This window comes from Saccopteryx bilineata, chromosome 3, assembly GCF_036850765.1.
Source record: "Saccopteryx bilineata isolate mSacBil1 chromosome 3, mSacBil1_pri_phased_curated, whole genome shotgun sequence".
Classification (NCBI taxonomy): domain Eukaryota; kingdom Metazoa; phylum Chordata; class Mammalia; order Chiroptera; family Emballonuridae; genus Saccopteryx; species Saccopteryx bilineata.
This window is the reverse complement of record NC_089492.1, coordinates 266617394-266642726: the sequence shown is the minus strand read 5'-3', so window position 1 is coordinate 266642726 and position 25333 is coordinate 266617394. Positions and strand designations below refer to the sequence as shown.

At 44.4% G+C, this 25333-nt stretch overlaps 3 protein-coding genes across 10 annotated transcripts in view; all 3 read right to left on the bottom strand.

Annotated features, from left to right (window-relative positions):
- DLGAP3 (DLG associated protein 3) overlaps positions 1-9441 on the bottom strand; it is a 102925-nt gene extending 93484 nt beyond the window's left edge. Inside the window, exon 1 of the mRNA XM_066269707.1 lies at positions 9323-9441. The gene's annotated coding sequence lies outside the window, so the exon portion shown is untranslated. The remainder of the gene's footprint in view (positions 1-9322) is intronic.
- TMEM35B (transmembrane protein 35B) lies at positions 5950-9456 on the bottom strand. Its single transcript, XM_066269715.1, has 3 exons — positions 9323-9456; positions 7808-7988; positions 5950-6445 (listed from the first exon to the last, which is right to left on the bottom strand). Exons 1-3 carry the CDS (start codon positions 9428-9430, stop codon positions 6270-6272), a joined length of 465 nt encoding a protein of 154 aa, XP_066125812.1. The 5' UTR covers positions 9431-9456; the 3' UTR covers positions 5950-6269.
- Positions 9457-12431: 2975 nt separating this feature from the next.
- Positions 12432-25333, bottom strand: part of ZMYM6 (zinc finger MYM-type containing 6) — a 72040-nt gene continuing 59138 nt past the window's right edge. For all 8 annotated transcript variants that reach the window (XM_066269684.1, XM_066269689.1, XM_066269685.1 and 5 more), the window contains 2 exons: positions 16512-16656; positions 12432-14383 (listed from right to left, as the gene is read on the bottom strand). In XM_066269684.1, the coding sequence (XP_066125781.1) occupies positions 12552-14383; positions 16512-16656 (1977 nt within the window). In that variant the 3' untranslated portion in view covers positions 12432-12551. The remainder of the gene's footprint in view (positions 14384-16511; positions 16657-25333) is intronic.

Sequence of the window (25333 nt, the reverse complement as noted above, 5' to 3'; positions counted from 1 at the left end):
TGTACCCAGTGACAGGGTCCCAGCTCAGCCGAAGCAGAAGGCAGCAAGTCTGGCAGATCCCAGTCCCAGTTAATAGCAGAATGGATCTCCAGTTTGGTGACCACCATGTTTTGGTGCAGGAGCCTGGGCACAGTTGAGGTGATGACAGAGTTGCAGGTATCCAACAACAGCAGAAGGAAGCAATCAGCAGGACTGGGGCAGGAATGCATCCATATAATAATACAGGCTTGGAGAATCCCAGAAACACTTGAGGAAAATCTACCAGAGACTGGAATGTCTGAGTGAGTCCTTGAGCATTTTAATCTAATGATAATCAGGTTTCACTCATTCATCTGATATACTGAGGTCTTACTATGTACAGTAGAAAGTATAAGTTGCATTGGATAAAAATAAAATAGCCAATATTCAACAAAAGATGGATCTACAAAAGATGGCATTTTTTATGGGTCAATATAAACACATTCTGGCAAGATAGAAAGAAAACCAATAAATTACCCAATTAATTGCTCGATTACAATTGTGAAAATAGCTATGAAAGAGCAATCAGATCTAATAGAGTCCAATAGGGGGTGTATGTGTGTGTGTGTGTGTGTGTGTGTGTGTGTGCGCGCGCGCGCATGCGCGCTGGCCAAGAGGGGCTATAGTTACTTTTGCGGAAGTGAGGCTGAAGAGGAATCAACTTAGAAAAGGAAAGCGAGGGACATCATTCGTGGTACTCAGATGCAAAGGCCCTGGAAGTCAGAAAGTTGGTCTAATCCGGGGCCTGGGAAAGTGACTGAACCCAGGAGAGGGGTAGAAGTGGATGAGGTTGAGGCTGGCTGGGAAGCAGCAGCCAGATCAGGCAGAACCTTGCAGGCCATTTTAAGGACTTGGATTTTATCCCAAGAGATTTTTTTAAAATGTCATTTTTTTTTGTATCCAAAAAAATGACAGATTCTAGGGAACACTTGTGTTACAAAGAATGTTCTATCCCCTTTTTACAGAGAAGACCGATGTTCCAAAGCTAGGGTGCTAATATGTGGTTGCATCAGAATTGGAATCTAGGTTCCTCCAAAGAGCTTTCTCCGCCTGACCTGTGGTGGTGCAGTGGATAAAGCGTTGACCTGGAAATGCTGAGGTCGCCGGTTCGAAACCCTGGGCTTGCCTGGTCGGGGCACATATGGGGAGTTGATGCTTCCAGCTCCTCCCCCCCTTCTCTCTCTCTGTCTCTCCTCTCCTCTCCTCTCTCTCTCTCTCTCTCTCTCTGTCTCTCCCTCTCCTCTCTAAAAAAAAAAAGAATAAAAAAAAAAAATCAAAGAGCTTTCTCCATTCAGAGATGCCACTGAGAGTGTGCCGTGGTGAAGTTGGCACAGAGGCCAGGCCTCTAGGAGGAGGCCAAGGAGGCCGCCTTCCTCCCGACCCCCTCACCCCGGGACAGCAGCTCAGCGCCCAACAGTCCCGGCGGAGGCGGCGCACGGAAAAGCAGATTGGCGGGTCCAGGAAGCTGTCGAGGTTCAGGCTGAGGATGTGCGGGACGTTGGGCCTGGGAGCGGCGGGACACTTGCTGATGTCGCCGCCCAGGACGCCCTCCTGCCAGGCCATTCAACGCGCCAGCAGGTGGTGGTGGGGCGCCAGGCAGATGGTGAACACGAGCAGAAGCCCCAGCACCACGGTCCGGGTCGTTTGCCTGTGAGGACCAGCCGGGCCGGAGGGCACCTCGAGCGCCCTTGCCAAGCTCCGTAAGCCGCGATCACCAGCAGGAAGGCGGCTGCAAAGAAGGCCACGGGGACGGTGGTGCGCATCGAGCTGCTGGAGGCAACAGTGCTGACGGCACGGCCCCGGCCCCGGGCGCAGCGCGCGGTGCCGTCAGCCCAGGGCCGGGCTGGCTCACCCAACCGCAACACGTGCGGCTGAGCGCCGCGAGAGCCCTGACCGCGGAGGTGGACGGATAGGAGGCAGCCCCAGTCGCGTGTCAGGCGGCCTCCAGAAAGGGTCAGTGGGCGGGGCGCAGGGAGCAGGGAGCCAGCGCGCAGTGTGAGCGTGAAGAGCACATCGGCTCGCTCGGGCCAGGCGGAGCAGGTGGAGATGCAGGGCCTCGCCCAAGCGCCTGCCGCCACAGATGAACATCGCTAGGGGGCCATGTTCAAGGGCACCCCCAAGGCCCAGCGCCAACGTGTAGGTCGCAGGCACCACAATAAAGCAAGCAGGGTCATCCCAGGGGCTGCAGCCGCCAACACCCAGGTCCCCAACACTGCTATTCATCTCGGACGTTGGGCTTAGGGAGACAAAGCTAGGTCACTGCGGAAGCTTACCACCTTCCCCCAACCCCAGTCCCTTCTTCCCTAGTCCTTGCTGGAAGGAGACACTAGAAGCAGGAAATCACTTAAGAGGAAAGAGGCCTGAGCTCAGCCAGCAGCCAGGAAGGGTGGAGAGGAGGGGGATGGATTCCAGAGTTCTTTGAAGTTGAGTGGGCTTGTTGACAAGCTGTGGGAAATGAGGAGGCAGAAGTCCCAGATAGCTTGGAAATTTCCAACCTGGTGACTGGGGTGGGTGGGTGGAGGTGCCCCTCATAAAGGAGTATGGCTCAGATATGTGGGGGCACAAGCATGTGCAGTCAGTCCTAGCAAGGCTGAGCCTATTGGAAGTTCTCAAGAAACCAGGCTGGAATATAAAGAACCGCCCGGAAAGAGCTCAGGCCGTCCAGACGGGGGTGGGGGTGGGGTGGAGCAGGACATGGATGGAAGACCGGTCCTATGATGCACTGATCCAGAGGACAGGCCTGTGTATAGTGTGACCTTGGACTTGCCTTGGTGGAGGCTCTCTCCTGAGGCTTGTCTGGAGTACCTTGGACAGAGCTGAAAATGTTTCACAACTCAGGCCTTCCAGCCTGTTTCCTACCCCCTTGCCTTCTGACCACAAAGAACTCTGGATCTGACTCAAAACGCTGGGCAGCAAAACAAAAAGGGCACAGGCCCTGGAATCAAGCAGTTTCTAGATATACACATTTATTGCCATGTGACCTTGGGCAAATTACTCAGCTTCACTGAGCCTTGTCTTCTCTGCTGTAAAATGGAGATTAAAATACCTACTTCACAGTGTTGTTGGGAGGATTATGAGAAAACATAAGTAAAACTCTGAGCACTGTGGCTGACACTGGGGAGATACTTCATAACCATTTGCTCCCTTCCCCTCTAGGCAGCACACTGGTAGGGTAGCTGTGTACACCCACACAGGCACACACACAGCATCAGAGACACAGCCACTCCAAGCAAACAAAACTGGGTGTATTCAAACAAAGACATCTGGGTGTATTCCTCTTCTCCCCCTTAGGTGGGTAACTACACAAGCTTCTCTTCTGTTCCTATTTTGGATACATAGACAAACTTCTAGGATGTCCCAAAACTCGGTTCCTCCAATACCAAAATTTGTACTTCTGCCTTTGAACCTCTCAGGCTCCAATCCTTTCTAGGATCCTGAATGAGTCCTTTCTTGTCCTCCCTCCCAGCTTTGCCAAACATGGCTCTAGTCCCCAAATGCCCCACCCTGAACCACCCCTTGCCATCCCACTAGGTCAGTCCTGTCTTACCTCTTGCTGTCCTGGCTGCTACAGCTCTCTCTGGGGCCCTTGACACCTGGCTTTAAAGAGCTGAGGGAGAACAGAATCCACTCCCATACACACATCCCATACCCTCCCATCCACCAATTAATCCCAGGACATGACATGAAGATCGGTTCCAACAGCTGAAAAGCAGAGACCCATTCGTGGCAGCTGTGAGGTGTTTGTGGGGTGTGGCCAGGGCCCCAAGATGAGTGTTGCTGCAGGGCAAGGAAAGGGAAAGGAAGCCCTGGCAGCTGAATGTCACTGCTGATCTGACCTAGGTTTCAGCTATGGTTTGGGGGGCACATTTCCTAGGGCCTGGCTTCTTCTTGGGCTGAGCCACTGCTGAAGCTTGATACTCCTGCTGCTGTCCACCCACAGCAGCTGGCCAGCCCACTCCTCTAGCATGCTGCCTTTCCCACAGCTGTTGGGAGGGCCCCACTTGGGAGGCTCTGTAGCAACTAATCAGCTTACAGGACAAGTTTAGGTAAACAGGAACCTTCAACCTAACGCTAGCTGTGAGAGCTTTTACTCCAAGTCCTGGCTGGAGACAGGACTTCTTGGAAGGGGTGGAGATGGTAAGAGGCCAGGATTCTAGGGGCTCCGGGCTCTACTTTCATGGGCTTCAAAATTTTCATGCAGAGGAGCAATTCTAGAAAGCAAGGCTGACTTAATCTCATTAGAAAGATTATCCTGTGTACCCTCAAGCTGAAGAGAGCCAGGGTGCCATGCCTGCCCACTTCCGACTTTGGCAGCTGGTGCAGTGGAAAGTGCGCATTCTGGAGTCAATCAGACCTCAATTCTAGTCTCAGGTCTGACACATGGGCACGTAAGCTTTCTGAATCTGTTTTCTCATCTGTAGAACAAACCTTATTTAATAATAGCACTTACTGAACACTTCGAATGTGCTAGACCCTACTGTACTTTTAAACCACTAAATCCTCACAGCAACTCTAAGAGGTATTTACAATTATTAAACATATTCTATAGATAAGCTAGGAAGTGGCAGAAACCAACTTCTACCCCCCTCCCTTGCTAACCAGTGTGGGTAAATCTTAACTATTTTAAGTCCATTGTGTGAATTCCCTTCTCTTGGCTAGTGGCTGGCCTAAGAATGGAAATGTGGCATAATTCTGACCAGTGGGATGTGAGAGGAAGTCCAGGGGTCTTCTAAGAGAGCTTTCCTTTTTCTTTTCACCTTTAGACATTACGTGCAAATGTTCAGTCTGGAGCTGCTGCAACCATTTTGCGACCCTGTGGGCAGTAGCCAACAGGTTGAAAGCACCAGAGCAGAAAGCTGGGAAAAAAAATCAGTCTTTTATGTCAACATAAGGCAGCCAGATTACCCAACATTAAAGCTGAAGCTGTCATCTCAGGACCTCTGATGTGAGTGAACGCTTCCTTATTGTTTTGACACTATATATGTAGTATGTGTAAACTACTACTTATGTACTAATATATTTGTGTGTGTATGTGTGTATGTGTGTGTCTATGAGGTAAAGATAGTCAGTAATGCTAGGTACCCTAACATGGTCACTTTTCCCTTGAGAATTGCCACACACACAGACACACATTCTTCTGACTCACTAGGGCCTCTGGGATTCACCCCAGGCTTCCGGCACTACTTTAATAGGCAGCGTGCCTTGGAGTTGACTGTTCCCTGCCTCCATGAAGGTGTCCCAGGAGCACTGCACTGAGTGCCCCGCCTCACCACCAGAAGCTGGCAGGTTCAGGTCCTGTAAAACCATGACTCAATGCCCATCTCTGTTAGCTCTGCAAACCTAAGGTGCCTAAGATAAAAAGAAGTAGGAGGGAATACAGGCAGTCCCCGGGTTACAGAAAAGATGGGCACTGAAGGTTTGAACATGGTTAAGTACTTCTATGCACAGAAAGGTAAAAATAAAAAGTATGTTAAGACAAACAAGTTTAAGTTGCATTTAATAGGCAAATGTACCTGTTCCAACTTATATACAAGTTCCAGTTAAGAACAAACCTACAGAACCTATCTTGTTTGTAACCCAGGGACTGCCTGTACTTCACGTGGCTTGGAAGGGCGCAGGCAGAAGCAGTCATTTCTACTCTGCCGCACTCAATGTGTAAGTAATAAAAACCTTAAAAACGTGCATGCCATTTGAACCAGCACCGTCACTTCTAGGGAAAGAAAATAAGTAGCAAAAGCGATTTACTGTGAGAACAATCCACAGGGTCCTCAGTGGGGGCTTAAGTCAATACATTACAGAACAGTCTTACAACGGAATACTCCGCAGCCGTCGACACCAACATGGTAAGACAGACATGGAATGCTGTTACGGTACATCAGCTTTAAAAAGCAGGTAATAAAACAGTATATATGGTCTCATTTTCATATAAAAAAAAAATCTGTATAAAGGCATAGAAAAAAGTTGAAAAGTACAATTATACAAAGGACTTGAAAATAGTTATTTGGGGGCATTAAAATTTTGGATGATTTAAATTTTTTTTCTACTTATTTTCTACTTTCACAAGACAAGAGGAATGCTAGTGAATGTCAAAAAAGAACAGTAGATGTCCAAGAGGGAAAGCAAGGCCAGGTAGACAAGATGTCTATTTCAATACTGGCCATACTTTGACCCTGGTAACAAAGTGGTTGATTTTGTATGTCTCTCCATATTCCTGCTGTGACCCTTCAAGGCAGAGCGAGGCAAGGGACACTCTACTCAGAGAACTCCTTGACTGAATTTGGAGTCTTCTTCCTGGTGGATCTGACCACCTTCTTAGTTTGGACTACAAGCTGGCAGACATCCAGCAGCATCAGGAGCACCAGGCAGACGATAGCTGGGATGCAGGTGTTCAGTGACTCTTTCAGAGACACCAAGGTGAAGATAGCGCCTGGAATGGAAAGTCAGGTCTCTAAGGCTCCATACGGGCACCCAGGAGATCCAGGAGCTCGGGGCTCTCCAGCCTAGGCTGACACACTCCAGCTCCCGTGCTCCCGTAAAGAGCCCCCGCCCCCCAACATGCAGCCTAAACTAGCTTCTCTTGTCTCCCTGGCCTTCCAGAGAAAGCAGGACAGGGAATCAGAAGCTTTCTGAACTAATGCAACCCCTCTCAAAGGGCAAGGAAGAAACAAGGACAATCCAGCCAAATCGGGCAGGGAGGTGATAAGCATTTTGGAACAAATTCTCCCTGCTCCCACTTCTTTTTATTTTTGTATTTTTCTGAAGTGAGAAGCAGGGAGGCCAAGAGATAGACTCCCACATGCGCCCGACCGGGATCCACCTGACAAGCCCACCAGAGGTTGATGCTCTGCCCATCTGGGGTGTCACTCCGTTGCAACTGAAGCCATTCTAGCGCCTGAGGCAGAGGCCATGGAGCCATCCTCAGTGCCTGGGCCAACTTTGCTCCAGTGGAGCCTTGGCTGCAGGAGGGGAAGAGATAGAGAGAAAGGAGAGGGGGAAGAGTGGAGAAGCAGACGGGCGCTTCTGTGTGCCCTGGCCGGGAATTGAACCCGGGACTTTCACACACCGGGTTGATGCTCTACCACTGAGCCAATCGGCCAGAGCTCCCACTTCTTTCATAATCCGACTGGAGGGAAGGAAGTTCAGGGGTTGGTGGTGGAAGTGAAGGAAAGCTCTGAAAACTAGGGAAGCTTCAGAGATGGAAAGAAAGCCTAGGGGAGCGGCGGCAGTGGTGGCAGCAAGGGTGACACAGGCTGGGGCAGAGAAGAGCCTGAGGATGTCTTTGTCCATCAGCAGTTCCTGTGGGCAGAACCACTGTGTGTGTAGGGGAGCCCTTCTAGGACTTCTTGCCCCAGAGAAATTCTCTGCCTTTCTGTTCAGGGGGCTCAGCTTCCTTGTTCACATAAGTCAAGGGGCAGCTGCTACTCTATCCTCTCAACTCAGAGGTGGGATGGGGGAGAGCAGTAGGGCCTTTTAGGTTACGATACAGCCTTATAATGGAATACCATACAGCCAATAGAGCTGATGAGGTGGATGGTATGTCTGACACAAAATGGTGTTAACAGTATATTGTTTGAAAGGCACATGTCTTAGTCTGAAGACCATGGAAACTGCAGTACAGCAGGAAGTGCTCCTGGTTCCAGAGAAAAAGGGAGGGTGGCAACAGTAAAGGGGAACAGAGGAACAGCCAGGTCTTCCCATCAGCCTCCCCAGGAACAGAGGAACAGCCAGGTCTTCCCATCAGCTTCCCCAAGAAGTCCCTCTTTCCCGTGCCCAGGTGGGCCCCCCTTACCCATCATGAGCACGATCAAAAGAAAGTTACTGATCTCTTGCAGCATCGGTGGGCCCAGGGCCAGCAGCAACCCAGCCAGCAGTTCCAGCCAGCCCACAGCCACTTGGTAGCTCATGGGATCTGGCTGGTAGCCGAACACCTTCAACGGGAACACCTCAGCGAACTGCTCGAACAGGGCTTTCTAGGGGTGGCAGGAATACCTGTCAGCTACTCAGCAAGGATACACCGGCCAGGTGCTCCACGGGGGCATTGGGTGCCTATGTCAACTCCCCCAACAAAGGAGATACTACTCTAGAGCAGGTCCAGGGCTGAGGTCAGCCTGGAAAGGAGAGAGCCTGGGGGGGGGGGGGTTGGAATCAGTAAGCAGGCTTCATGCCCCAAGAAGGGCTTTTCTCACTGGACTCTCACCAGCCCCAAATTCCAGGAAGAAGAATCAAGGGCTGGGCCCTCTCATCTAGTGCCAAGGCCTGGCAATGCCATGGCTTCTGCCTGGCTTGGTTTCTCTTCAGGTACTACACAGGGAATATATGGAGTTGGCAAAGAGGCTGGAAGGGCAGATTGTTGCTCATTAAACAGATCACATTTTCTACATCATATGCTGGTGCCTGGATCCCACAGCAGCAGACACAAGGGGAGTTCAGGGGGCTCAAAGTGACTCATCTTGCTGAGTCAAGCTCCATCCTGGGCACATAACAATTTCACCCCCACCCTTACATTGGCTACCTTTTCCTGCTCCCCGACCTCAGCTCTCCCTCCTCTCCTCAGTGATGCAGGGAAGAAGCTGTAAGCTGTCTGGCTCTGGGGATGAACTTCCCCAAACCCAGCACCTGAAGCAGGAAAGAAGGGGAGAACACAGGCCTGGGAGGGGGAGCTGACCCGTGTGAGAGGCTTGGGGGATGGATGGGCCTAAGAACAGAAAAGCTTTCCCCCGAGTCTAGAACTAGACTGAAGACCTAAGGGCGACTTCTAAGCCTCCCTCTTAGGCTCCATCCCCTAGAAAAGGGTTCTCTGGATTCTTAGGAGTGTCTAGCTTGTGTTCTACTTCTTGACTAGCTGTGTAACCTTTACAAGACACGCTTCACCTGGGGGGGGGGGGGGAGTTCTACAAACGAGGATTAACAAACCCCTGCCTCACGAAGCTCCCAAGAGCTCAAGCAAAGGAAGGAGTATGGGAAGAGGGCAGGGAAAGAGCTGAAGGAGGTGCGCCCCCTTTCCATTCTAGCGTTCTCCCCTAGGGTCCGGGAGCATTCCTCCTGCGGCTCTACATTTGGGCCGCCAATGCTCAGCTGGAAGAGGACGTGGCCGACACCTTCCACCTATGGAAAATCCACAGAACTCGGAGAAACTCCCCAGGAAGGTGTCTACTTCGAAGTGAAGGTCCAGGCACTCTTCCCCCAGCTCCAGCGCCTCCTCGCCCGAAAGCAGGCGGGTCGGCGGGCTGGCGGGGCGCGCCGGGGGACCGGCGCGAGGAGACGCTGGGGCCCGTCCGCCCGCTGCCCACGCCACGCTGCTCACCGTCTGCTGCGACGCGGGAGCCGAGAGCTGCTCCGAGAGCTTGGCCGCCCCCGTGAGCGCGAAGAAGCCGCCCAGCAGGACGCGCAGTACGGCGAGCAGAAACGCCATGGCCGCGCCGGCCCTCCGCAGGGCGGGCTCGCGCGCCCCAGGTCAGGCCCCGCCGAAAACCCGCCCCTGCTGGGTTCACTTCCTCCCGCCCCAGGCGGGCGGCCGCTGGACGCGCGGGGGACCACGCTTTTTCCGTCTGTCCAGGCGTGTTGCCACACTCTCTTTTGTCCCAGCGCCGATTGGGCGCGTAGGGGAGGGAGCGGTTATGGCCTTTGTCACAGATGCGGACACTGACGCCCACTGGCTCTTAACTGAGTAAATGGGCCCCACTGAATTCAGAGACAACCTGTCTCCCGGTTAATATGGACAGAGTGGAGGCAAACTTGGGTATCTGGACGTGGCTTGCAGAAGAGCGCTCTTGGGGCTTCTTTCCCACCCGCATCACCCTAACTTTGAGATCTGAGCTCTCACCTAACCTCTGTGGGACCTCCACCTATCTGCTTCTGTAAAAGGGGATGATAATGTTGCATCAGTCCTCCTGAGTCTGGAGTAGGCCTAGCACAACTCCTAGCACATGTATGAGCTCAAAAAAGTTACTTGCAAATTAAATTTACGATATTTTTAGTACTAAATGAGTCACTAGTCACCATAAAATAAATTGCTTTTTCTGTATCTTTGCCTGAAACATTTTCACTCTAATTTATCTCAGTTGAAATTAAAATGTAAAAGATGTTTGAGCCCTGGTCGGTTAGGCAAATAATAAACTGTGGGTTTTTTGCTCACTTTCTTAAAAATGGTGCTGCCCACGTGAGTGGCCGTCCCCGGGTGATAATGCTTATGCTAATGTGATAGAGGAGGGGTTGTCCCCAGGAAGTTTTAAAAGGAGGAGCTAGGAGGCCATTTTGGAGGAAGAGAGACCAGTTGTTGCAGGAGAGGCCATGTGGTTGCAGGGGAAGAGGCAGCAAAAAATGGAGGTGTGCAGAGGGAACTGAGGGAGACTGGTGAAGCCTTTGATTCTAGAAAAAACCGGAAAGATTCTCATGGTTGTAGAACAGGAGAACATGTGAGCGGGTTTTTGTGCCCCCATGTTTGTTTTTACTCGTTGGCCTGTACTAGTCTAGAATAAAGGAAAATGGCCCACCATTTCTTGGCTCCATTGATTCATTACCATCTGTCCAAATTAATTGGGCACCTGCATGGGCCAGGCAGCTGTGATGGCCACAGCTACTGGCTTTACAGTGTTGAAGAATTGTCCCGAAACACCCAGGTTGAGGGTTCAATCCCCAGTCAGGGCACATAACTAAGTGGCCAATGAATGCACAACTAGACGGAAAAATGAATGCTGCTCCCCCCCTCCCCTCCCCCTTTGTCTCTCTAAAATCAGTAAAAATAAGTAAAAATTCAAATACTTGTAATATAGTTAAGGCAGTTAAGGCATAAGCAGAGTAGGTACAATAGGCAGGTACAGAAGGTATCCAGGGCAGAAAGCACCTGATGCCTAGCAAAAGGCAAAACTGGGAACATGAGTATTGTAGGGTGGGACATTACCTCCCCTAGCATATTGCTAGTCATGCGGTTTAGACCCCGGTGATCTTTCATATCCCTCCCTGGTCAGGCAGCTGGAACCCTCCCCTGAGCTTTGCTCCCCTGCTATGTTGATCATTACTTGGAAGACCCCCTTAGAGGAGGAATGATGGGGCAGGCAAATAGTCTCATAATGACTCCCTTGCTCAACCACTCCCTTAAGTATTAAGCCCTTCAGGCAGTGAGGTTCGACCAGAATCATATAATCTTAGGAACAAAGCCTTGAGTCTGCTGACCACAGAGACAGAGTTTTGGTCAAACTAGAGATAACATCTAGGCCTCAGTTGTGTTTCAGCTCCAGGCCCAGAAAAGCAGCAAGGCCAGACAGGGCTGACATCAGGACCAGTTACAATACCTAATAATCCCTCCCTGGTGCCTACCAATCAGTGGAGACCTTGACCCTGAGGAGACACACCTGCAAAGCTGATGAATATTCTACTGAGATCTTACCCTGAGACTTCCAGACAAAAGCCCTTACCACAAAGGGCCCAGCATGTGCTAATCTCTCCATCTCTCTCTCACCCTCCTCCTCCCTTCCTCTCTCCCCTCCTTCCCACCCTTTCTCTCTCTCCCCCCCATGTCAGAGCCTTTCCCTATTCCCTTCTTTCCCCAAGATGGGGGCGACTTTCTAAATAAACCTTTGCATGTATTTGAGTTCCCTGGCTCTGTATTCTTTCCTTAGCAGAACTCAAGGACATCTGGTGCCTTTCACAGTAACACTGGCAGCCGTGGGAAGGAAGGCTTTCACAGAACAAAACCTTACACGCAAGCCACTCCTGGCCATCTGATCTTACCTGGAAATGTCTAGACCTGGATGGGCAAACTGGCCAAATTCCATCAGCTGTCTGTTTTTTGTTTTTGTTTTACTCACCACCCCTCAGCTAACAATGTTTGTTTACATTTTTTCATGATAAAAATTTTAGAGGCAGTTCTCATGACACTGGAAATTATGTGAATTCATATTTCAATGTTCATAAATAAAGTTTTATTGAAACACAGCCACACTCATTTGTCTGTGTATCGTCTGCAGTTGCCTTTGTGCTGTAACCACAGAATTAAGTACTGTAGTTGCCACCTATGGCCTGCAAAGTGTAAAGTAATTCACTGGCCCTTTATGAAAAAGGTTTGCCAAACCTTGGTCTAGCGCCAGAGAGGCCACCTACCAGGGTATCAAACTCTCCTGCTGCTTTCATTTCCTGTTAGCCAAGCTGCTTAGGTTTTTTTTTCCTACCTACAACCTGCTGTAGAGGCAGGCTGGTTGAAAACATGGTCCACGTGCTTCTAAGGCCTGGCCTTTTCAACATCTAGGTGTGCGTGCTATTACATTGTAAGTTGGATCTTGCACTACCCACATCTTTGTCACTAATCCAAATTATTTGACCAGTCAATAAAATAGCTAAATTCTCTACCATGGACTCTTGAAATGATATACAGTTATGTATAAATGTGCAATGATTAAATTCCTCAACAAAAAGAAAACGTATTAAAACATTTAATCACTGATAACACATATCCACATTAGGACATTATATTTTAGGATAATTATCATACCAAATTTAACACAAAATTATAGAATTTGATAAGCAACAAACATTTACTATTCTTTCTCCTTTACTAATTTTTCTATCCTTGGAATTAAAGATGTGACTGCAAGTCTTAGGGCAGGGCCGGAAACCAACAAATTTCTTTGTTTTGACTCAGTCAAAGCTGAAAATGTAGCATCACATAAATAACTAGTTGAAAAGGGCAATAAAATTTTCATTGCTCTCTCATAGAGTTCTGGGTAACTTGTTTTTGCTTTTATCCAAAACTGAGTTATAGGCATTGATTTAAATACTGATTGTAATCCTAAATCTGAAGATAACTGTGCTAGTTTTTCTTCTTCGAAGTCCTTGAGATTACTATTTTGGTGATTCATAAAAGGATTAATTATCCACAAATTTCCTGAACACAAGTCTTCTTCTGCTGGATAACAGTCATTGAACATTTGAGAAAGTCCTTCCAGGTGCTCAAAAACAATACTTGCAATGCTTTTCATATTTAAGCTTGATGAGCTTGAGAATTCAGAAAATGAAGGGAACATGTCATAATCATTCTTTTGTGTGCGCTTCAACCACATTTTCAACTTTCCCTTAAATACATCCATTTTATTATACAAATTAAAGAGTGTAGTCAAAGTTCCTCGAAGACTTAAATTTACTTCATTTATAAGTGAAAAAATATCTGATAAATAGGCCAGCCTTGCAACCCATTCCTCATCAAGAAAATACTTGGCCAAATCTGAATGCTTTTGATTTAAAAAAATTTCAATTTCACGTCGTAATTCAAATAATCTTGTTAAAATTCTCCCTCTTGATATCCATTGAACTTCAGCATGAAGTGGTAAATTCACATGCTCAGACCCCATCTCTTCACACAAAATCATTAACATACGTGAATTCAGTGCATTGCTCTTTACAAAACTTAAAATTTGTGCGGACTGCAAAAGAATTTCATGTAAGCATGGAGACAACTTCTCTGCTGCTAAATGTTCACGGTGAATACAACAATAGGTAAATGCCACTGTATTCATGGCAACTTCTTGGATTTTTGCCTTTAAACCAGAATACCTGCCAGTCATGCTTGTAGCCCCATCTGTACAGAGACCAACACAGTGTTTCCAATTCAGAGATTTACTAGCAATATATTTATTTATTAGTTCAAATATTTCAAAACCACTTATTTGAGAAGGCATTTCAATGCAACATAATAATTCTTCTTTTATATCACTACAATCATTATCAATGAAACGAATATAGCACAAAAGAAGGGTGATGTTTGAGATTTCTAAAGACTCATCGATCTGAAGGGCAAACCACTTGGAATCTCTGACTTTGTGAATCAGCTGATCTTCAATATCTGCAGACAGTTCATCAATCCTGTGTCCAATTGTATTATTAGAAAGAGGAATGGTTTTCATTTTGTCTCCAGCACTTGAACCCAAAACTTCTGAACACATTTCTCCTAAATATGGTTTAATTAACTCTTCAGCTATGGAGAATGGCTTCTTGCTGGCAGCAATTTGGAAAGCAATTAAGTAAGAAGCTTTCACAAGTGACTTTTCAACCAGTAAACATTTTTTAAAAGAACTGTTTTGACATTCCATTTCAAGACACTTTTGTTCAAAAAAATCTACTGGCTTGTTTTCTAATTCTGAATGTTTTGTCTTGAAATGATGAGAAAGATTCACTGGCTTCATGTTTTCAGCAGATAAGATTTCTCCACAAATGACACATTGTGACCTTGGTGAACTTTCTTTTGATCCCGGATAAACAATAAAGCCAACTTTTAAATATTCGGTATCATAAGTCTGGAAAAAACCTATTTTTTTTTTCTTTGCAGGTGGAGAATCAAGTTCCACATCACTTTTCCCATTAGGCACAGGTAAATCTGAATGAAACATTTGAATCTCTGTTATTTTTAAGAATAAGCTGTTATTTAAGTTCTTCTCCACACATTTAAAATTTATACTTTTTTACTATTTATCTAAAGAATACGCTAAGGTTTAAACACAAACCATAATACTTCTATGATGCCACTGAAAACAGAATTCCTCCTTTGTCCAAACCTTGTTCACTGTGGTACATAAACTATCAATGCTATATGTTCAATAGATTACTGAAATTAGGGCTGAAGTCCACAGAACACATCACAGTAAGAAAAAATTGTTTCAACTTTTTAAAGTTCAGGAAAAAAGAGAAAACAAATGTTGCAAAAAGTTAACATTTGGTGAATCTAGATGAAGGCTATATTGTGTTCATTGTGCTGTATTTTCAATCTTTCTGATTTTTGAAAAATTTCCAAATTAAAGTTGGGGGAAGGAAGGGTTAATTATTAGTTTTAATACCCAGTGTTAGTGAGAGGACAGAGAAATGGGTGCTCTCTAAACCCTAAATGGTTGGAGCATAAATTGATGTAACTGTTCAGGAGGGCAATTTTATAACATGTATCAAAAATCTATGACAGTTTTTAAATCTGTAATTCCACTATTTAGGATTTATCCTAAGGATATACTTAGTGTACAAAGATCCATTTACATAGCTTAACTCAATATTGTTTAAAATATTAAAAATTTAGAAGTAATCTAAATGTCCAATCGTACGGGAATACCTGTTACATACACTAGAATCTATGCATATCTGTTGAAAATCTCAATGTATAAATTTATATTTATGTGGAATGGTTTCAATTGAAAAAGTAGTTTATAATAGCATATAGGAAACAAACCAACATTTAAATATTTTATTTATTCATTTTAGAGAGGAGAGAGAGAAAGAGAAAGAGAGAGAAAAAGAAGGGGTAAGGAGTAGGAAGCATCAACTCCCATATATATGTACCTTGACCAGGCAAACCCAGGGTTTAGAACTGGCAACCTCAGAGTTCCAGGTTGACACTTGATCCACTGCGCCACCACAGGTCAGGTCCAAACCAATATTTAATATACAAATTTCAAAATAATGCATAAGCACACACATCTCACACATTGAGATGCCCACAGATCCCTTACTACTTTCCATATGTGAATGTATGTATATATATGTAATATTATATAATATATTGCTATATAATTCATGTACACAGAGAGTGTATCATTTTAACAGGAATATAAAGCAATCAAATTTACTGAGGAAGGAAAGTGGGATTCTTCCCGACTCCTACCATAAGAAAAGCACCCTTCTTAAAAACTCATGATTACTTTTGACAGACTAAGCTTTTAAATACAGTATATTTGAAGTAAAATTATCATTAAAAAAAATTTTTTAAATGCTTTGGGCAGAGTTATGAAAGTAATCGAAAACATAGTATTAGTAGGATTAAAAGCTGTAACATGGATTAGAGCATCAGTTTATAGCCTTTTCAAATATAAATTCAAATAATTTTCCTGATCACCAACACCTCAGTTATACCTTTAGTAATTGACAAATCAATTCAATGTTTAAAAAAAAAAGAAGTAAGGTGAAATCACTAATGCTTTTTAAAAAATTGTATTTAGTAATTGTAATAGCTTATCTATACATTTGAAAAACAGCAGTGCACATATAGGAAATGTCTTTCCACTCTACATGTAATGTTTTGTGTGCATATTGATTCAATTTAGTAGTTATTAGTGTAAATGACAATTATAAAAGGAATAAACTGAATGTTCAAAGTATATGATTTAAGAATTAATGTTTTCACATTTAAGAAATTGTCAATGACTTTCTTTTCCTTTCCTTATAAGAAAGAAAGAAAGAAAAGATAGAAAAGAAAAAGAAAGAAAAGAAAAGAAAAGAAAAGAAAAGAAAAGAAAAGAAAAGAAAAGAAAGAAAGAAAGAAAGAAAGAAAGAAAGAAAGAAAGAAAGAAAGAAAGAAAGAAAGGAGAGAGAAAGAAAGAAAGAGGGAGGGAGGGAGGGAGGGAGGAAGGGAGGAAGGGAGGGAGGGAGGAAGGGAGGAAGGGAGGGAGGGAGGAAGGGAGGGAGGGAGGGAGGGAAAGAAAGAAAGAAGACTTTCTATTTGTAGGTAGCACAAGGACACATACCTGTCTGACATTCCTTGTGTTGTGTATGTGGCTTGCAAGAGATGGCTTTGGTCTGTGTGACGGGTTTGCACAATAATGCTTTGTTCTTTAGAAGCCTGGAAGACTGGGAAGGAAGAAGTTTCATAGCATCTGTCTTTGTATTTCCCTAGTTAAAAACAAATTCAGAAATCAGAGAGATTATTTTAGTATCTTGTCACTGACAATAATTGCTGACAATATCGATGGGAAGGTGGCATATATCGAGAAATATAATTCCTCTAAAAGAGTGGAAAATATACACTAATTCCTAACTCTTCTAATCAGCATTAGTTCCATAAACTGATTTTTAAAAATATTCTGCCTATAATAAGTACAGTCAAAACAGTGAAAACAATCTTTGCTCATTAGGACAACTGATATTCTGAAAAATTAGATCCACCCTCAGACCATATGCAAGAATACATTCCCTATCAATTAAGAACCACAACATGAAAAATATTAACTTAAAAATCACTGAAGGCCCTGACTGATTAGCTCAGTCTGTTAAGAGCACTGTCCTGAAACAGGGTTGTGGGTTCCATCCCTGGTCAGGACACACATAGGAAGCAACCAACGAATGCACAACTGAGTGGAAAACAAATGAATAATACTTCCCCTCCCCCTCACCTCTTTCCCTTCCTCGCTTTTTTGTGTGTGTGTGTGTGTGTGGCAGAGACAGAGAGAGAGTCAGAGAGGGGGACAGATAGGGACAGACAGGAAAGGAGGGAAATGAGAAACATCAATTCTTCCTTGCAGTTCCTTAGTTGTTCATTGATTGCTTTCTCACATGCGCCTTGACCAGGGACCTTCAGCAGACCGAGTGACCCCTTGCTCGAGCCAGTGACCTTGGGCTCAAGCTGGTGAGCCTTCCTCAAACCAGATGAGCCCGCAATCAAGCTGGCGACCTCGGGGTCTCAAACCTGGGTCCTCCACATCCCCGTCCGACGCTCTATTTACTGTGCCTGGTCAGGCTCTCTGTCTCTTTGAAACAGTAAATCAAAAGAAATTAAGCCCTCGCCAGACAGTTCAGTCAGTTGGAGTGTCCTCCTGGAGCAGAGGTTACCAGTTCAATCTTCCGTCAGGGTCAGCTTGATGTTCCCCTCCCTCCACCCCCCCCAAATAAATAAATAAATAATAAAAATAAATCACTGGAGAACTTTCAGATAACCAGAACAAGAAGCAAATATTCTTTTTCTTTTTTTGAGAGAGAGAGAGAGAGAGAGAGAGAGGCAGGAAGAGAGAGAGAGACAGGAACATTAAGCTTTTCCTGTATGTGCCCTGACTGGGGATTAAACGAGCAACCTCTGTGCTTCCAGACTGCCCCAAACAAACAAGCTATCTGGCCAGGGCTTAATTTTAATTTATTTTTTTAGACAGACAGCTATCTTAGAGGTGTATTTACATAGCTTTGTATAAAGCTGACTCCTAACAGCTTTATACACTGAACATACCTCAAGTAATCTAAAGTGTCTCTGCTGCTGAACATTTAATGTTACAAATCCTTTGCTGTTCTAACAATGTGCAATAAATATCTTTACACAGAAATTAATTCTAGGTGTGCCATTATGTCTATACAAGAAGGTCTTAAAAGTACTGTTTGGTGGGTCAGAAGTTTATTAAAATTAGTATGTTACGGACTTTAATTGTGATGGTACTGCCAAAATGCTTTCCATAGAAGTCATACCAAATTAAATGACCTTCAGCAATGTATATGAGCCTGTTTCCAACAATCGAGTCAACATAGTTATTATCAGACTTGTTATTTCTCAATAAGTAAAAAATTATCTAATAGTAGCGTTGTTAGGTAGTTTTCATGGTTAAACATGATCTGTATTTCCTCTTTTGTGAACTGTCTATTCGTATCTTTGCCGTTTTCCTTTCTTTTAAAAAATTTCTAGGAATATTTTTTGAATGGATAATATTAACATGTGACATAAAATTCAAAGATTCAAATAGTAACTAATGGAAAAATCATTCTCCCTCAGTTACTTAGTTCTCCTATAGACGTACCACTCTTATCTATTTGTTGACTGCTTTCCAGAGATATTCTACATATATGTGCAGGCATGTGTTTTGAGTGTTTTTAAAATAGAGATGGCAGTATGCTAACAGTTTTGTGGGGTTTTTTTCACTGATATGTAAGACTGCTTTGTGTTTATGCATATAGAGTTGCTTCATTCTTTTAAACTGCATAGTATTCCACTGTATGGATATAACATATTTAAGTACAGTCCCAACAGAGCCACTGTGCATGCCTGTACAGGGAACTCCAGGCCATGTGACCAAGTATGAGATTGGAGAGGGGTACATTTCAGGCTCTACCCACGTAGGGCTCTTTTTTTTTTCTAATTAGTATAGTAACTCAGGATGAACTTACAGTGGCCGTGATTGCTGATAAAATAATTAGGTTGTTTTTAAGTTTTTGCTACTATGAACAATGCTAAAATTACTATCCATGAACATACTTCATTTCATACATGTGTGAAATGTATCTAAAGGACAAATTCCTAAAAATTGTATTCCTAGGTAAAAAGATATTTACATTTTAATTTTTTTCTTCTTTTCCAAGTGAAAGGAAGGGAGATAGACAAATTCCTGGTCGGAATCGACCAGGATCCACCCAGCAACCCCTGTCTGGGGCCAATACTTGCAACCAAGCTATTTTTAGTGCCTGAGGCAGAAGCTCCAAGAAGCCATCCTCAGTGCCTGGAGTGATGTGCTTGAACCAATCAAGCCATGGCTGCGGGAGAGGAAGAGAGAGAGAGAGAAGGGGAGGGGTGGAGAAGCAGATAGTTGTTTCTCCTGTGTGCCCTGACCAGGAATCACACCCTAGACAGCCACACACCAGAATGACACTCTACCACTGAGCCAAACAGCCAGGGCCTAATTACATTTTAAATTTTAACAGGTCTTAACTAAATTACCCTCTGTAGCAGTTTTACCGGCTGCTATTGGCAATATGTAAAAAATGCCTTAACAGTGTTATCTGTCCTATTTTCCTTTGCCAATCTGATAAAACTAGTTCTAACTGGCATTTCTCTAATTTTGAAGTTGACTGTGCATATGTCTAAGAACTATTTTTTATTTCCTAGTCTACAATCATACTTCTTCCCATTCTCCCAATGGAAAATGGGTCTTTTAAATGATTCATAAAGCTCTTTACATATAAAAAGAAAAAAACCCCTAGTCTTTAATGACATGAATTACAAACTTTTCACTTTTTTCATTTCTCTTTTCACTTTGAAGTGCAGTTAAATTTCCCTAACAAATATCTTATGGCTTCCGGGTTTTGTGTAATACTTAGACTTTCCCCACTTACGCATTAAAATTCTTTCGTATATATTTTCCTAGTACTTTTAGTATTATTTTACATTTAAGTCGTTTCTCCATCTGGTCTTTATTTTGGCTTCAATTGTGAGGTAAAAATCCAATTATATTTTTTTCCTTATGTCTACTCAGTTGTCACAACACTATTTATTGAATAGTATCTATTTCTCCACTGATATAAATGCCACTTTTATTATTTCTTTATTCCACATATATGCAGACCTATTTCTGGATTTCCTCTCTATTGAGCCTGTCTACCTAGTCACAGCTTCAGTATCAGTTGTTTTAACTATGTGGCTTTATAAAACTTGCAGTTTTCTTATAATTTTGGAAACTAGCTCTTCCTCATTTTTATTCTTCTTTTTCAGAATTTCATTGAAGGTAATTTATGCAGTGGAGTCACACACCTGATTTTTTTGTTTTGTTTTGTATTTTTCTGAAGCTGGAAACGGGGAGAGACAGACAGACTCCCGCATGTGCCCCACCGGGATCCACCCGGCACGCCCACCAGGGGGTGACGCTCTGCCCACCAGGGGGCGATGCTCTGCCCCTCCGGGGTGTCGCTCTATTGCGACCAGAGCCACTCTAGCACCTGGGGCAGAGGCCAAGAAGCCATCCCCAGCACCCGGGCCATCTTTGCTCCAATGGAGCCTCGGGTGCGGGAGGGGAAGAGAGAGACAGAGAGGAAGGAGAGGGGGAGGGGTGGAGAAGCAGATGGGCGCTTCTCCTGTGTGCCCTGGCCGGGAATCGAACCCGGGATTTCTGCACGCCAGGCCAACGCTCTACCACTGAGCCAACCGGCCAGGGCCTGATTTGTTTTAAGAAGATCATTCTGACAACAACATGAATAAAAAAACTGCAACAGGCAAGAAAGGATGGAAGCAGGAAAACAAGTAGGAGGTTATTGCAATAACCCAGAAGAAAGATGACAGTGGTTCAAGTGAAGGAGGTAGCAAGTAAGGAACACTGGTGAGGGAGTCTGGGAGGAATAAAAGGATCCTATTTAGACATACTGTCTGAGATAGCTCTTAATCATCTAAGTGTAATTAACCATCTAAATGTCAAGTAGGCAGTTGGATACATGAATCCGGAACTCAGAGGTCAAAGCAAAAGAAAGAAAACTGAGAATCAGCCAGTTTTAAAATCGAAAACCACAGTACTATAGGAGTCCCCTAGAAGCAATGTAAATTGAGAAAAGGCACAAATGAGTATGATGGCCTGCAAGTTGAAGAAGCTATTTCATGAAGGAAAGGAAGCTCACTGCTAGCGGTGCAGTGGCTAGAGCATCGACCCAGAACACTGAGGTCACAGGCTTAAGCATGGGCTCAGCTTGAGCCCAAAGGTAGCTGGATTGAGCTCAAGGTCACCGGCTTGAGCAAAGGGTCCCTGGCTCGGCTTGAGTCTGATCTCTAGTCAAGGCATGTATGAGAAGCAATCAACGCACAACTAAAGTGATGCAACTATGAGTTGATGCTTCTCACTCTCTCTCCTCCCCCCTCCCTCTCTCTCTCTGCTTTAGAAACAAACAGAAGAGGGAAGGGAAGATCAACTATGTCAATTGTTACTGAAAAGAAGATGAAGCCTGACCAGGCGGTGGCGCAGTGGATAGAGTGTTGGACTGGGATGAGGAAGGACCCAGGTTCGAGACCCCGAGGTCACCAGCTTGAGCGCGGGCTCCTCTGGCTTGAGCAAAGCTCACTAGCTTGGACCCAAGGTCACTGGCTCCAGCAAGGGGTTACTCGGTCTGCTGAAGGCCCACGGTCAAGGCACATATGAGAAGGCAATCAATGAACAACTAAGGTGTCGCAACGAAAAACTGATGATTGATGCTTCTCATCTCTCTCCATTCCTGTCTGTCTGTCCCTATCTGTCCCTCTCTCTGACTCTCTGTCCCTGTAAATAAATAAAATTAAATTAAAAATTAAAAAAAAATCTTTATAAAAAAAAAAAAAAAAAAAGAAGATGACACTAAGAACTGAAAATTGACCACTGGGTTTTGCAAAATAAAAATTGATAGTGACCTTAACAAGTTGTTTCAGTGAAGTGGTGCAGACAAAGGCCTGACTTGAGTGAGCTAAGGAAAGACAACAGATAAGAAAACAAAGGCAGCAGGTATAGGTCACTTTAGAGGAGTTTTTCCAGAATGAAGAGCAGACAAATCAGACAGTGGCTAGAGGGCCATGGAGTTAAAAGGAGGACTTTTTCAAGAAGCATTACTGCATGTTTCTCAGTTAAGATGAGGAGGAAGGAAGGAAAATCCAGAATATATAAATTCTAAAAATCAATAAGAAAAAGACAATTCAACAAAGAAAATGGGAAAGTGGACAGAGTGTCAGACTGGGACACAGAGGACACAGGTTAGAAACTCCGAGATCGCCAGCTTGAGCGCAGACTCATCCGGCTAGAGCCTGGGCTCACCAGCTTGAGCGCAAGGTCGTGGACTTGAGCATGGAATCACAGACATGACCCCATGGTCGCTGACTTGAGCAAGGGGTCACTCACTCTGCTGTAGCCCCCCTGTCAAGGCACATGTGAGAAAGCAATCAGAGGACAACTAAGGAGCCGCAATGAAAAATTGGTGCTTCCCATCTCCTCCCTTCCTGTCTGTCTTGTCCCTATCTGTCCCTCTCTGTCTCTGTCACAAAAAAAAGAAAATGGGAAAACTAAAAACAAAATTTAAAAAAAATGCAGATGTTCAAAAACAAAAGTCAAGTAATCAGTGACATGCAAAAGAGGACAACAATAAGATATTACTAAACAGATTGGCAAAAAAATGTTTAAATCTGACATTAAACGATAGTGAGACTCTGGGAAATCAGTACAATCATCAACTGCTGGTGGGAATAAAAACTGGAATGGCCTCTCTATGGGGAGATTTGAAAACTAAAACTGCACACACACACCTTTCCATTCCCCCTCAGCTTCCCCCACAGGCGTGCATCTCCTAAATTCTAAGGGACTCCACGAGACTTGCAACCTGGGGAGCAGTGAGCAGCTGGTCCAGAGCTAACTCCCTAAACCTTCCCCAAGGACCCCTTTTCTCTGACTTCCCAGTGAGCTGACAGTGGCCTTGCGTGGGTCACTTCTTTCCTATGACATTTCCATAGAGCCAAAGCGCCCTGCCCATGCTCTCTCCTGTTGCTTTTTCTGTCCTAAGCCCTTCCTTGTTTCACTGTCCCCAGCTTTAATAAATGTATGCTCTAAACAAATAAACACTGGCCCTGGCCAGTTGGCTCAGTGATAAAGCGTTGGCCTGGCATGTGGATGTCCCGGGTTCGATTCCGGGTCAGGGTACACTGGAGAAGCGCCCATCTGCTTCTCCACCCTTCCCTTCTCCTTTTTCTCTATCTCTCTCTTCCCCTCCTGCAGCCAAGGCCCCATTGGAGCAAAGTTGGCCCGGGCGCTGAGGATGGCTCCATGGCTTCCACCTCAGGCGCTAGAATGGCTCCAGTTGCAATGGAGCAATGCCCCAATTGGGCAGAGCATCGCCCCCTGGTGGGTTTGCTGGGTGGATCCCGATCGGGCACATGTGAAAGTCTCTCTGCCTCCCTGCTTCTCACTTCAGAAAAATACAAAAAATAAATAAACAAATAAACCCCTAAAAATGCAAATACACTTTGACCCAAAAATTCCACACATGCAGCACAAGGAGACGTCTACAAGGAAGTCCATTGTAGCAGAGATATTTAATAATGAAAAACTGAAAGCAACCTATTTATCAATAGGACAATGGATAAATAAATATAACAGTCAACAGGGCTATACCAAATCTGTTAGGTATCACATGGATATTTTAAAAAATAATATTAAATATTTTTCATGGATTGGTATATATGAATGTATAAGATTAAAAATGGGGCCTTGGCCAGTTGGCTCAGCGGTAGAGCGTCGGCCTGGCGTGCAGGGGACCCAGGTTCGATTCCCGGCCAGGGCACATAGGAGAAGCGCCCATTTGCTTCTCCACCCCCCCCTCCTTCCTCTGTCTCTCTCTTCCCCTCCCGCAACCGAGGCTCCATTGGAGCAAAGATGGCCCGGGCGCTGGGGATGGCTCCTTGGCCTCTGCCCCAGGCTCTAGAGTGGCTCTGGTCGCGGCAGAGCGACCCCCTGGAGGGGCAGAGCATCGCCCCCTGGTGGGCAGAGCATCGCCCCTGGTGGGCGTGCCGGGAGGATCCCGGTCGGGCGCATGCGGGAGTCTGTCTGACTGTCTCTCCCCGTTTCCAGCTTCAGAAAAAAATAATAAAAATGGTCTGGGCTGTGGCTGGTTGCTCAGTTGGTTAGCATCGTCCTGGAACACCAAGGTTGCAGGTTCAATCCCTGGTTAGGGCACATACAGGAAGCAACCAGTGAATGCATAACTAAGTGGAACAAAAAATGAATGTTTCTCTCTCTTGCTCTCTCTTTCTTCTCTGTCTAAAATCAATTTTAAAAAAGTCTCAAAAGACACATACTAAATTCCTAATAGCAGTTAAATCTAGAAATATGAAAATATTATTTTTAAAAGAAAATACAAAGGTAGGAGGGGGGAAAAAACTGTGAATGAATAAGCCAAATCTAACAATGGTTAATTCTGAATGGTGGAGAGCAGAAACTGGCAAAGTATGGCTCTGTGCCAAGTCCAGCCCACCACTTGTTTTTGTAAATAAAGTTTTATTGAAAGCATTTACTGTACTTCAGTGTCAGAGGTGAAGAGTTGCAAAAGATCATATTGCCTGAAAAGTTTAAAACATTTACTAGCTAGAATTTTATATAAAAAGTTTGATGACCTCTGCATATTTTCTTCTTGGTATATTCCTGTATCTTAACTGTTCCCTAAAATTTAAGACCATTTAAATAATCTGAAGGAGATTCACACTACAGTCCCAGAAAAACAAAGAAAAAATTTTAAAGCTGTCATATTTTTTAAAAATCATAGAGTACTACACTATTTGTTATTATTTCATTTTTAGACCAAACTGAAACTATTAATCAGAGCTATTCTATAACACAATTTAAATGACTGGTTAAAGTAAATGACAGAATAATTCCACATAGGGAAAATATATATGGTATAGGATATTTATTATGAGGGATATGGTCCTGAAAATCCTGAATAATTCAAAACTAACACAATTCAAGTCTACATGTTCCATACATATAAAGTAGAGGAGAGATGCATTCTCAGAATACATAAATTTTCAATCAATCTAGACTCTTTTTATAATACATATTAATAACACTTACTAATATAAAATACTTTGATATACTTAATAACAAAATTAATTCTGTAACTGTGATTTATTAATCATGTGATTTTAAAATATAATACACAACATACAATATACAAATAACTAGAAAGTTAAATTAAATAACAATCCTAATGTATTATACTACCTGAAAGTAATTAAGTAGAAGTTATCATTATCATCTTCCTACAATACAAATACAGTAGTACCTTGACACACAAGTTTAATTCATTTCATGGCCGAGCTCGGGACTCA

Coding starts and splice junctions, on each gene's coding strand:
- TMEM35B (XM_066269715.1), bottom strand. CDS start 9,430: ATGGCGTTTCTGCTCGCCGTACTGCGCGTCCTGCTGGGCGGCTTCTTC. Junction 7,989..9,322: donor CTCCCGCGTCGCAGCAGACG/GTGAGCAGCGTG, acceptor TGCCACCCCTAG/AAAGCCCTGTTCGAGCAGTT. Junction 6,446..7,807: donor TTTGATCGTGCTCATGATGG/GTAAGGGGGGCC, acceptor TTTCCATTCCAG/GCGCTATCTTCACCTTGGTG.